At 37.7% G+C, this 13,893-nt stretch overlaps 1 protein-coding gene across 5 annotated transcripts in view; it reads left to right on the top strand.

Moving 5' to 3' along the window:
* Atp11c (ATPase phospholipid transporting 11C (ATP11C blood group)) overlaps positions 1 to 13,893 on the top strand; it is a 190,687-nt gene that overhangs the window by 86,477 nt on the left and 90,317 nt on the right. For all 5 annotated transcript variants that reach the window (XM_077106638.1, XM_077106641.1, XM_077106640.1 and 2 more), the window contains one exon: positions 8,753 to 8,872. In XM_077106638.1, the coding sequence (XP_076962753.1) occupies positions 8,753 to 8,872 (120 nt within the window). The remainder of the gene's footprint in view (positions 1 to 8,752; positions 8,873 to 13,893) is intronic.

Genomic DNA, 13,893 nt, shown 5'->3' with positions numbered 1-13,893 from the left:
TTGGGACATTGGCCAGATACTTAACATTACTTACCTATTTTTGGCATACAAGGATAGAAATTGCCACAGTTGTACTGGTTATCTTACTTTGTATCTTTGAATACTGTGATAGTATAGCTAATTGTGTATACTGTGTTTTCCCTACCAATAGACCCTACCATAGATATAGCCTGATATTGTAGACATGTCTGATGAGGTAAGAAATTAGAGTCGTATTGTCAAAATTGTGTTTTACTGAATGTGATACCATTGGATTATCCTTGGGGGAGAAAAGGAGTTTTATGTTGACATAATTTTGGGAAACACTGATTGAATGAAGTTAAGGGGTTTCTTCTAGGCATTTTAGAGCTTTTGCTCCATGAGTATGCCAGGAGGAAGGAATACAGGAACAAATTTCCCCCTTTTCTAAGGAACCTCATTGTTAACTTGTTCCATGCAGTGCCGTTTGGGAAACATTCAGTGTTATGTTCTGATATTCTTGCCAATTCATCTCTCATATGAAATTCCTAATTAGCAGTACTCAAAATCATACTAAAATTTAACAATCCAAACAAAATTTTTAATATACAATCCATTATTTACTGTTTTTATGTGTTCTTTTTGTGCCTCAATGTACTAAAAGTTATGCATTATACTTCAAACATCAATAATTTTTTGATTTCTTTAAAGCATGTTTTAACAATAATTACAGTCAGATTATCTGTTAAATTTATGGCAACAGTCTCTATACTGCATAGCAGCTTCAAATCCAGAGCTTTGGGGGAGGAAATGGAGATTTAGAGACAATGTCAGCAATTCTGGTACAATTCTGAAGTGAGAATCTGTTTTGCCACAAAGGGAGAAATTAATTCCTAATTTTACTGCCAGGTGTCAGATCAACAGTTCTGAAAGACCAATGGCATATATTATAGACAATAGCCTACAGAGCTCTTCCAGTGGCCCTCCATTGCCAACATGATGTTTTGTCTGCCAACTCCAGTCCTGTTCATTCATACTAAAGAACAAGGTTTTTAACACCAAGCACTGCCAGCCCATTGATGAAATCTCACTCTGTCTCTTTGGTCAGGGACGGCATCAGAATTGCCTATACGCCTCCTGTAGAACCAGAAACTTCACTACTTTAAATAAAACTTTTACACTTTTCAGGCACAGTGGTTGCACATCTGTAATCCCAGCAGCTTGTGAGGCTAAGGCAGGAGGATCACAGGTTTGAGCCAGCCTTAGCAACTTGGTGAATCCCTGAGCAACTCAGTGAGACGCTGTCTCAAAATAAACTATAAAAAAAGGTCTGGAGATGTTGCTCAGTGGTTAAGCACCCCTAGTTTCAATCCCTGGTACCAAAAAGAAATTTATACATAGATTATGGAGAGGATATTGTTCTGTGCTGGACCAGTTGCAGGAGTGTTGTTGTTGTTGTTGTTGTGTTTAATAATTATTTTTTAGTTGTAGTTGGACATAGTATCTTTATTTTATTTATTTTTATGTGGTAATGAAGATTGAACTGAGGGCCTCGAATGTGCTAGGCAAGCACTTTACCGTTGAGCCATAACCCCAGCCCCCCAATTTTTTCTTTCATAATATATTGTATTTTTATGCCTTTATTTTTAAAAATTATTTTATTTATTTATATATGGTGCTGAGGATCAAACCCAGGGCCTCTCATCTGCTAGGCGAGCGCTTTTACTACTGAGCAACAACCCCAGCCCCTTTATGCCTTTATTTTATTTATTTATTTTTATGTGGTGCTGAGGATTGAACCCAGTGCCTTAACACATGCTAGGCAAGTGTTGTACCACTGAGCTGTGACCATAGCCTCTGGGGTTTTAATATTCCCATTGTCAGTTAATATCTCTAAAACTCATCCTTTATTCATATGAACAGTTTGAAGTCATTGAAAGTAATCTCCAGATATTCGTGTTAATCTTACTATAAGCAATCTTTAGGTTATGTGACCTTATTTTAAAGATAAGAAAATTGAGGCTCAACTAAGTAAACTATTTTTCCCAAATCTCATGTTGAAGAAAACATAGGTAATAAGTAATGTTTTCCAGGATTATATATTTCTTGCTTCTCCTGTCCCCTGCAAACCTTATTCTGAAAACCTTTACCCATAGAGAAGATGCTTTATTCAAGAACAGACTTTTTTTTTCAAACTTTTCTTTAAGACATTATAAATTAAGCAGAGAAGTTGGTTATTTTGTAATTATTGAATTGAAGATTAGAAATGCCTTATTGGAGAAGTGGCTGCCTTATGAGAGTCAGAACTCAGAGCCTTCTCCCCCTGCTTTCTTTGCTTATTCAATCAAGCAATGCTTGAAACTTGCTTTTTTTAACCGGCCTTTTTTGTGTTAGGGATGTTAAGAAATAAAGTGATATATCCTGGATGTGTTATTCAAATTAATTACATTTTAAAATGGACATTTTTTTCTAACTATTTTGCTTTCTGTATGATATTTAAAGATTTATTTGAAAAAACTCATTCATTGGTTTTATTGGTCACACTCCAGAATATATTTGAAATGTTATCCTTTCTAGGAAACTTTTTATCACTTTTGTAATAATGACACTATCACTGAAACAGGCAATAAAACCTTGTTCAGGTTATGTGGTACCTCTTTTACAATATATAGATATATTTTCTCAACAGTTTATTATCCTCTTACACTATAATAAAATTTCTTTCCTGATGATCTAGAAACTAATTTTTGCATGAGAATTTCTCTCTTCTAGCTAATGATATTGGTAATGGCACTACACCCTACCCATACCGAGTGGCTCTTTATTGCCCTTTTTAGATACTACTATTTGTTCTTGAGACATAAAATTTTCTTACCTATGAGATTTTGAATAGTAAGGAAGATTTTTCCAGCCCTAAGGGACATTTCCACAGAAACCAACTGCTTAGGCCCTACATATATTTTTGTAATATATTTTTGAAACTTCAGTTGTTCAAGTATTACAGTCACTCTCCTGGGGTGGGGAAACTCATATCCTAACAAATACCTAGATTATATTTCTTCCTCTTAAAGTATTTACCACTCTACAACCAAGAGTTTAATTGAATTTGCCTCAGAAGTTTAATGTTTAGCCATACTTCTTATCATGTTCCATTTATTATAGTTAGAGATTAGGGGAAAAAAAACTTTCCAAGAGGAGAGGATGCTATGGTCTTCAACTGATATTTTAAAATAATATTACTTTAAAATATAAAAGTTACCAAGGCATAGACAGGGGGTGTGTTTCAGTGGTAGAGTGCTTGTTTGTCATGCACAAGGCCCTGGATTTGATCTCCAGCACCAGGAAGGCAAAAAGTTACCACGACAAATTCAAGTTTTTGGAGAAAATTGAGAAAAAGGTGTGAAATATGTGATAATGAAGACCAAGCCATCAGAGTTCTGCTTCCAACTTTTAAGGAGTAGACCAGGTCATCTAATGCTTCCTTTACTGCCTCCAGTGGAAGTACACAAACTCATCAAGCCATAGTTGGCTCTTTTCCCAAATTCTGGGAAACATTGCAAAGATCACAGGGGTTTGTAAAAATTGCTTGGTAATCTGCAGCTTTCTCCTTATGATTTAGCAGCCCTCACCTCAGCACATTTTTACATGTCACTATGCAGATGGTCCCATCTTTCCCTCTAGCCTCTGAGGGTTGGTGATCTATCTTATTTTGTTTTCTTTTTATATAGGTTGTGTTTTAGAGGTCCTAGGGACTTCTTTATTCTTGGCTTACAGGGTTATGTGTATTTATATCTCTTTCCTGGGGGCAATCATAAATGCTTACTTAGCTGGATTGTCAGTTTTCCTCTCAATTGCTCCCCATCAATAGAAATTGAGTACCTTTCTATTTAGAGTTTTAAAGTTTGTTACATATTTGGAATGAAAGGTGGTGTAGAGATATTTGTAGCAAAAGTGAAAAGTAACTTTAGGACCTCCTAGACTTGTGTACTAAATTCATCTCTAGTTAAGTTTGTATGCATATTGTCAGTCTCTGGGTTAGGAAAGATACTGTTACAAAGGAAAGCTCAGTTGCTGAGTCTTGGTAGGAATTTTGAGAGTCTCAGGTTTCAGTACTTTCTATAAATGAAAGAACCTCTGAATCTTAAAAAACAAACAAACAAACAAACAAACAAACAAACAAACCCTGGGGCTGGGGTTGTGGCTCAGTGGTAGAGTGCTATAAATGTAAAATAAAGATATTGTGTCCATTTAAAATTTAAGAATAAATATTTTAAAAAATCCTTGTTAGAATCTTTAGTCAAAAAATGCTTACATTTTTTAGTTATTGATTATTATCCTGTAGAAAAGCTGCATTTCATTATTTAGAGACATTTTTCTATAGCCATTGAGGACCTTGGGGGAGGATCAAATTGGAAACGCTTAGAATTGATTGTCCCTGGTGAAATTAAATGGCTCAGTGGATCACTTTGATATAATGGAATCTCAAATAATTCTGAGCTTCCAAAAAGGTGGCATTCTTACCCAATTCTAACAGTCTGTGCACTTTCCTCAGTATTGTGCTTGCTAATTTAAGTATTTGGAGCTTAGTATCTATTTCCTATAGTAGTATTTATTCAATTAAATATACTGCCACCAGGTAGCATCTAATTAGAGAGAATCTTTGTGTATAGGGATTAATGTTGTATATTTGTCTTAGTTGTGCATCTAAGAGTTTCAGTAAATATAACCATATTAAAGTTTAAAGGGAAAATGACAGAAAATTTCCTGTCTCCACAAAAATGCCCCCTTCATCTTTTTTCACTTTCTCTGGCCACAGAGGGAGACACAGCTTAATTACTTAAGAAGTTGCAGTAAAGGCAAAATCTCAAAAGTGAGATTTTAGAGTTACAACTAAAATTGTGTATCAGGATTATTCATATTGCTTGTTATAATGGAGTGCGGGCTTAGAAACCTGAGTAGTTTGACCACCGAATATGTGGTAGTGATTTTTTTAAATTAGTTGCGAATGACAATACAATGATCTTGACATATCATACATTTGAATCAAATGGGGTATAATTTCTCATTTTTCTGAGTGTACAGGTTGCAGAATCACATTGGTCATGCAGACACGTATATACATACAGCAATACTAGTGTCTATTTGGTAGTGATTTTAACCAAGATGCTTACTAAGCTGGAAATGTTCCCTGACACTTTAACACTCTCCTCCCTTCACAACCCAGCCCTCCAAACCCTAATATGGTAATTTGACTTTGGGAGTATTTTAATAGACGTATGAAATTTTGATGAAATGTCCTATCTTTCTTTCAATTTTAAGTTCATTTGTTCTTTTTGAGACTGATTATGCAGTTCAAAAACACTAGTGCTTGAGAAAAAAGAATATCTTTGGACCTGGAGTATGACCAGTCTTAAATCATTGCCAGGTCTTTAGGTTTTAATAAGGATTTTTGGTTCACTTTTATTTTCTATAGGACTTCAATGAGAGTAGTTGATGACCAATAAAAAATAATGCTGTAATTGCTGAGGAAGACATCAGTTAAGATTATTTGTTAATAACTCAAGTAGCTTTGTATTTTATCAGGGCCTATAATTTCATTAGCATTGATCTAAATAATTGAAGGGAGATTAACTACGCAAAATTAAACAGTGAAGGAGAATTTAATTCATGAACAGTTTAAAATGGTTGGGGTAATTTATACTTTTATTCATTGAAAAGCAAATTGTTTGAATAATTTAATCACAGCTAAAATGTAGGATTATGACTTATACATTAAAATTTTGTAGGGTGTCAGTTGCTGACAATCACTAATTCAGAGTCTGCCAGTAATTCTCAGCCCTGGTTGCAAATTAGGATTATCACCTGAGGAGCTTCCAGAGAAATTAGATACTAGCTAAAATACTCAGTGTTTTTAAAGCCAGTGTATACCCAGGATTAAGAATCTATAGTTAAACTGGGTGTGGTGAATTATGTCTGTAATCCCAGCAATTTGGGAGGCCAAACAGGAGGATCACAAGTTCAAGGCCAGCAAGATCCTAAGCAATTTAGTGAGACCCTGCCTCAAAACAAAAAGGAATGGGGATGTGGTAAAGTACTCCTGGCTTAAATCCCCAGCCCTTCCTCCCCAAAAGAAGAAAGACTCTATGGGTAACTGCCCTTAATTCTGCCAACACCTGGAAAGGATAAAGAGGTAGGCTTTGTTTAAAATCTTGTTTCTGATGATCTTGTATTTAGGACTCTATTTTTGTTCAGTACTTTTCTACTTATGGGTCTAGAGGCAATCAGGAAACAAATTGTGCTTCCAACAACTGTCCATTTTTTTGTGATTAGTGAATACATGGGATTTTAAGGTGGTAATAGTTGAATAAGAGTACCATTTGATTTTTACTGAAAGGTTATTTTTTGCCTTTTAAAAACAATACTCAGATTATACTGTAAAGATACACATCAAGAACACAAGAGGGTGTTTTTTATCTTTTTTTTAATAGAATGCCTTTATTTTATTTTATTTTTTATGTGGTGCTGCCAAGGATAGAACCCAGTACCTCACACATGCTAGGCAAGCACCCTGCCCAGTGGATTGAAATTACTATGTTGGTAGAGGTGTGTATGTTTGAGTGCAGATCCTTGCAGTGACTGTTGTTAGATGATGATATTGAGGACCTTGATGATATTGAGCCCCAGCCCCTGATTTTTATCTTTTACAAAGAAATTTAAATAACTTTCTCAGTTAATTCCTATATCTTAAGTATACTTTTAAATATCTTTGATAGTTTTTATGTAGCACGTGATGTGTCATTAAAACCGAGTTTGTGGGGCTTTGGTTATGGCTGTGGCTCAATGCTAGTGCACTTGCCTGGCATGAGTGAGGCACTGGATTCAATTCTCTGCACTGCATGTAAATAAGTAAAATAAAGGTCTATCAACAACTAAAAGAAAAATTAAAAAAAAAAAAAAACAACCGAGTTTGTGCTGGTTGTAGTGGTGCATGCCTGTAATCCCAGCAGTTTGGAAGATTGAAGCAGGAGGGTCGTGAATTCAAAGCCAGCCTTAACCAACTGAGTGAGATCCTAAGCAACTCAGCGAGACCCTGTCTCTAAATAAATACAAAAAAAGGGCTGGGGATGTGGCTCAGTGGTTAAGGGCTCCTGAGTTCAATCCCAGTACAAAAAAAAAAAGAAAGTTTTTGCTAACACTTCAAGTTTTTTTTTTAATGCTGTTTCTAAGGACATTTGAATGGGAATCAGTCCAGGATGGACTCTACTAATGAATTACAATGTGTTTATGAGGTGGCAGGAATCATACATACACTTTCACTAGACTACATTGGGTACCATCCAAATGGGAATTTTTTTTTTATGCTTCCTCCTTGGAGTTTCTCTACCTGGCAATGGTACTGTATTGTTCAAAATCAAAGAAACTAATGTCACTGTTTTAACACTCTACATTGGAAGCAAGTGGAAAACTATAGTGAATTTACATGAGTTCAGGATTGCCATTTTTATGTAAACCAAACAGTTTTAAATAGTTGTAGAAAAGTCAACCCAGAGATTGCATGTTCATCAGATTTTAGGGTGAAACAGGCATGGGAAAGTCATCTACTTCGTGCTACTTCACCCCCAATCCCCAGGCAGCTCCAAAAGCAAACCTGCCTGAACTGTTTTGCCCTATTTTGAATAATGCTCAGAAGTGGTCATTCTACAGCTTCCTTCAGACCTCAATATCATCATCATCTAACAACAGTCACTGCCAGGATCTGCACTCAGACATACACACCTCTACCAACATAGTAATTTCAATCCATTTTCTCCAATTTATTGAGATGGAGGTCACTTAGGCCTTATTCTGTAAATGCCATTGAAATGTAGGGAATTCATAAAAAAAACCATATGCCTGGAAAATTGCATTTTGGCTTTTCCTTTCTATGTTCTCTGGCACAGAAGAAATCATAGATGATTAAGAATCAGGAAAAGTACTAGTTCATGTTTATTTTAAGTCAATTGGTGGCCACTGTAATCAAGGAGAGAAATCTATATTAGCAGTGCAAGAAACATCCTGCCTCACTGACACTTTACCTCCTTTGCTCCTTTCCACTTATAGAATAACCTGAGAACTTGCTTGAAAGGCAGCTCTTCCTTATTTTCTTCATAGCTACTTCTTGCTGTGTGTAAAACTAAACAACCATATGACTATTAAAGAATGCAAATTACATTGTATGTATGGACTTGACTTCTTTATAGTTCAAATTGGTGCATTATAAGGATCAGATCTATTGTAAAGACTACAACAGAAGACAGGAGTAGGGGTGAAGCCAAATGAAGTATGAATCTTGCAGTTTTGTTCACTTTGGGGTGAAAAATGGATATTATGGGAAATTTTTACTGCTTTTATCAGTAAACTGTTTTAGATCCTGTATATTATGGTTGCAGACAGAAGACAGTCAGTGAATCAAAGCTACTATTCTGGTAAAGGTATCGTTTATTGCTTTTAGGAACTGTGCCGTATTTGGGGGAGAATTTCCCTGGACTCCTTTGGATGTTTTCTTTCATCATTTTAGAATTATACTTGTTGGCCTCACAATGTGTTGGGTTCAAACAACACGTTTACTAATTTTCCCAAAATCAGCAACTAAAAACTTAGTGGATTTTGAATTTCCTAACAAGGATTTCTCCTCTCCCTACTACTGTCTCTCCCCAGATTATAGCCAAACATGCTTAGACAAGAATTCTAAGCTTGGTAGAAGCATGGAAAAATGTGATATAAAATTAACTTTTTTCCTCTTTCTCTTGATCAGTGTGCTGGAGAGGAGAAACGAGTTGGTACACGCACAGTGTTTGTTGGCAATCATCCAGTTTCAGAAACAGAAGCTTACATTGCACAAAGATTTTGTGATAATAGAATAGTCTCATCTAAGGTAAGTTTTTTTTTTTTTTAACTCAGTGGATGTTCACATGGATAATGTACTTATTTACATAATTATTTGTTATTCTTAGGAAGCTGGTACATTTATATATTCATACATGGTTATATACTTATACAGATTTTATTTCAGGTAAGTGTTCCCCGAAAGATAGCTTAGTTTTTTAAAGCTCATCATTTTGTTTTATTATAGCTGAAAGATCATTCACTTGCCTCCCATTATGATTCACAGTGCCTGTTGATTGTGCATATAATGTTAAGCCTTAAAGTGTGCTAAAAGTAGTAATTATTGGGCTGGCTGTAGGGTTCGGTGATAGCACACTTGCCTAGAATGTGTGAGGCCTTGGGTTTCATCTCTGAAACTGGGCGGGATGGGTAGTAATTATTCACTTGTGCAAAGCGTCCTAAATTGGCTGGCCTAGGATATACATGATTTGCATTCTTTTTGGAGTGTGCTATTCTGGTATATCTTTCATTTGTATCTCTTTCTTTTTCCCCTTCCTCCCCTATCTTGTTTCTCACATACATTCATGGGTACATTCTGCTCAGTAAAAGGGTACACTCTTCCCAGTATGCGCTTTGACCTGTGACCTGTTGAGAGTTCAGTCATTATAGCTGTGTCACCATTTGAATAATCTTCTTACTTCAGAATAGCATAATGCTAAGAGCACTGGTCTGGAATTTTTGTATACCTGCATTTAAATCCTGACCCATCCATTTACTGGCTTTTCATCATGGCCAAATTAATTGATCTGAGTGTCCTCATTTGTGAAATACTCCATATGTAAATACTCCATATGTAAAAACACTTCTTGTACTGGTACACAGGAGTCATCAATCTACAAGCATTATTTTGCTAAATTTTACTCCTGGCTGACTGGGTTAGGTAGTAAATGGTTGGCCCACTGCTGTCTCTTACAGCATAGAACAGATCTTGAAATTTTCCCTTACTTCCTCAGGCAGCCTGGCAAGGCAGAGCTAAAATGTTGGTGACATTTGTGTGTTTGCAACCACTTATGACCTAAAACAACAGAATTATACTTTCCTTTAAAAATATAATATTTTGATTTTTAAACATGCGCTTAATTTCTCTTTTGGGTAATAATATATAAGAGATTGTTTAGTTGGAAGATCAACATGTAAAATGTAAACAGGACATGTGAAAACTATTGTCTAATGAGCAGATCTATAGGCCTATAGAAAAAATATAAATATATTTGGATAAAATGTCTGCTTCCTGCTATTCTTAGACCCTATGGCACAAATTTAATCATCAGCCAGAGGTTTACATACTTATGCTCAAGAGAATAAATAGCCTGTTCAATGGAAATTGAACATGTTGGAAGATCAACATGTAAAATGTAAACAGGACATGTGAAAACTATTGTCTAATGAGCAGATCTATAGGCCTATAGAAAAAATATAAATATATTTGGATAAAATGTCTGCTTCCTGCTATTCTTAGACCCTATGGCACAAATTTAATCATCAGCCAGAGGTTTACATACTTATGCTCAAGAGAATAAATAGCCTGTTCAATGGAAATATTGAATCATCCTTTGCTATCTAAGTAAACAATTAGTGTAAACCTTTGACTCAGAATCAGACTTACAGAGCTGAAAGATCCTAAGATGTCATCTTGTTCAACTTGCCGAATTACAGAACAAGAAACTAATCCCACAGAAATTAAGTTAGAGGCATGGTCACCACACAGAGTTAGTGATAAAGCTGGGAACACAACTACTTTATAAAGTCTAATGGCTCTGAAAAAAGAGCCCTTTTCATATTATGCTGTTTGTATATTCAAGAGAGAATTTGGCTATTAGAAGAAGAAAGGGAAGAGAGTAATAAGAGAAACAAAAACAAAAGAAATAAGAAATCTTAATACCCAACAGATAAAATAAAGCAAAATAACACACACACACACACACACACACACACACACACACATAAAGATTAAAACAAGCAAAAAATATAATGTGCTGAACTGAGCTTTGAATGTACTGGCATGAACCAACCAGCACAGCAAGAACACCAAAAGGGTGGGGTGTTCTTACTGAAAACATTGCATCTGTTGAGTTGGTTAAAGATGTTGACAAGGATGGATATTCACTGCTTATGCCAGACTGCCCTTTTATTTCTTCTTGCACTATATAACACTTAGAGAAAGCAAAGGCTGGGAGGTCATTAAACCTTTCCTCTTTTGGTGTTGCTCAGCAACTACCAGCTGGAGCCTCCTGGAATCAAAGCTGGTTGAAATAGCTCTCAGCTTCCCTTCTCACTAGTATAAGGTAGGAGGGAATGGGAAGTACTGTCAATTGGAGTTTTGTCTGGACAAACTAGATTCATGCGCTCCCAGAGCAGGGCTGATGCAGACTTCCTAATGGGAGGTTTTTGTGGCTGATGTTTAGCACTGATCAGAACATTGGAACTTTTTTGGGTGGTATCTCTAGGGCTGGGCCAATGCTGATCTTTACTGGGCACCTGGTTCTCAGGATTCTACTGAGAATTCTACTCATAGGGGAGGGTAACTAACGGCACATTGTACCACCCTTGAATGTGGCCTTCCAGGGTCAGTGTCTGAATGTAATTACATCTACCTGTTAAGTTTCCTGACCTTCTCCACCTGGTCATGTGAGTCATCAGAGTCAAAGGGAAAGTGAGTTTCACTCCCATCCATATCTTTGACCTGAAGCCCCTAGGGTATAGTCTTCTTTGTGTCTGTTTTAATCACATTCTTATAGGTGCATCCAAGGCATATGGTAAGCATTTGCTGGGACAGTTTGGTATGTCCTGGGCTCCTGCAGCAGCAAACTACAGTGTAGATCTTCAAGATGGCTCCCCACCTCAGCTCTCTACTTGCCAGTTGAGAAACACAGCACTTTTTAGACCCCAGCTTGCTGTACAACCTTTGATTCAGCTAAATTCAAACTGTTTTGGTATTCTACAGTTTTTCTCAGACAAGTTTGTCTGCTGTATTTTTTAATCTATTAATGTTACCACTCTCTTCTGCAGCAAACTGGCTGGTGCCTCCACTGGCTTTGCTTCAGTGGCTCAAAATTTAAAAATGGGCTGGGGATGTGGCTCAGTAAGTTAAGTCCCTCTGGGTTCAATCCCTCGTATCAGAAAAAAAAAAAAATCAAAATCATCAACGGAATTTATTCTACTTCTACTTCTCTCTCTCCCCCTCCCTCCCGCTCTCTCCCTCCTCCTCCTCCTCCTCCTCCTCCTCCTCCTCCCCCTCCTCCTCCCCCCTCTCCCCTCTCCCTCCCTCCCGCTCTCTCCCTCCTCCTCACCCCTCTCCCTCCCTCCCGCTCTCTCCCTCCTCCTCACCCCTCTCCCTCCCTCCCTTCCCCCCTTCTCCCCCTTTCTCCTTCTCTCCCCACCTCCCTCCCTTCCCCACCTCACTTCTCCCTTCTCCACCTCCCTTCCCCCTTCTCCACCTCCCTCCCTCCACCCTCCCTCTCCCCCTCCCTCCCTCACCCCTTCTCTCCCTCACCTCTTCTCTCCCTCACCCCCACTCTCCCTCACCCCCCTGCTCTCCCTCACCCCTTTCTCCCTCCCTCACCCCCCTGCTCTCCCTCACCCCTTTCTCCCTCCCTCACCCCCTTTCTACCTCCCTCTCCTCTCTCCACCTCCCTCACCCCTCTCTCCCTCCTTCCCCCCCTCTACCTCCTAACCCCCTCTACCTCCCCCTCTTTCTACCTCTCCTCCCTCTCCCCCCTCCCTTCCCCCCTCCCCTCCTCCCCCCTCCTCTCCCCCCTCTCCCCCACTCTCCCCCCTCTCCCCCACTCTCCCCCCTCCCCCCCACTCTCCCCCCTCCCCCACCCCTGGGCAATACCAGGGATTGAGTCCAGGGCTGCTTAACCAATGAGCCACATTCAAAACCCCTTTTAAAAAATAATTATGGATGCAATTAATGTACCTTGCTAAGTGGCTAAGGCTAGCCTTGAGTTTGGGATTTTCCTGCTTCAGCTTCCCAAGCTGCTGTGTTTATAGGAATGGGCCATGGCACCTGGTTTCTTTGCAAGAATTTACATCAGGTGTGGTGGCACACACCTTTAATTCTGGTGATTCAGGAGGCTGAGGCAGGAGGATTAAAAGTTTGAAAGTAGCCTCAGCAACTTAAGGAGGCCCTAAGCAATTTTGCAAGACCCTGTCTCAAAATAAAAAATAAAAAGGGCTGGGGATATGGCTCAGTGGTTAAGTGTCCCTGTGTTTCTGTCATAAGTTCAAAAGAAACTTATGACAGAAACCCTCAGTTTTCATTGTATTTTAAACAACTACTATTCACATTTTCTTGCTGTGATTAACATATTTTTATGGTTGGTGGCAACTCAATAAGCCTGAGAGTCCACTTTTTAGATAAACAGTTTGAATAATTTGGTGTACATGACTCTGATGCAATTTCATTTCTAATTAGAAAACTCTAAAAAGTAGGTTTCTCCTTGTCTCTGTTATAATACTACATTTTATGTTATGTTTACAAATATTTATATTATATTTACAATATAAAAAGGTGTGATTAAATCTTAATTTGCCTTTTAGTTAAGTTAGTAAACGGTCAAGGCACAAGTTTTAATCAAAATTTATTGATTAAAGGGGCATTGAGGATATAGTTCAGTGGTAGAGCACTTGCCTAGAATGTGTGAGACCTTAGGTCTCATCCCTAGCACCACAGCAGTTTTTTTTTTTTTTTCTTAATTAAAAAATCTGTTTTTTGTGCTAGGCACCTTTGATGAGGGAACTTATGGCACCCTGAGGTCTAAATAGCTAATGCCCTGATGAAGGAGAGAAGAGAACATATAAAAAATAGTTTCCTAATTATTTGCATTTCTAATTAGAAAACTATAAATAGTACGTTTCTCCTTGTATCATGCTTTGTGACTGGCTTTTCACCTTATTAATGGATCTGTTCTCATATTATGCAAATAATTGATGTGGAGATGTTTCAAGTCTAGAATTAGCCTTTTATGTTAAGAATCATTACTTTCTAGGTTCTGGTTGTTATTAAGA

The sequence above is a fragment of the Callospermophilus lateralis genome, chromosome X (genome assembly GCF_048772815.1).
Source record: "Callospermophilus lateralis isolate mCalLat2 chromosome X, mCalLat2.hap1, whole genome shotgun sequence".
In the NCBI taxonomy this organism is placed as follows: domain Eukaryota; kingdom Metazoa; phylum Chordata; class Mammalia; order Rodentia; family Sciuridae; genus Callospermophilus; species Callospermophilus lateralis.
This window is presented reverse-complemented; position numbering and strand designations above follow the sequence as displayed.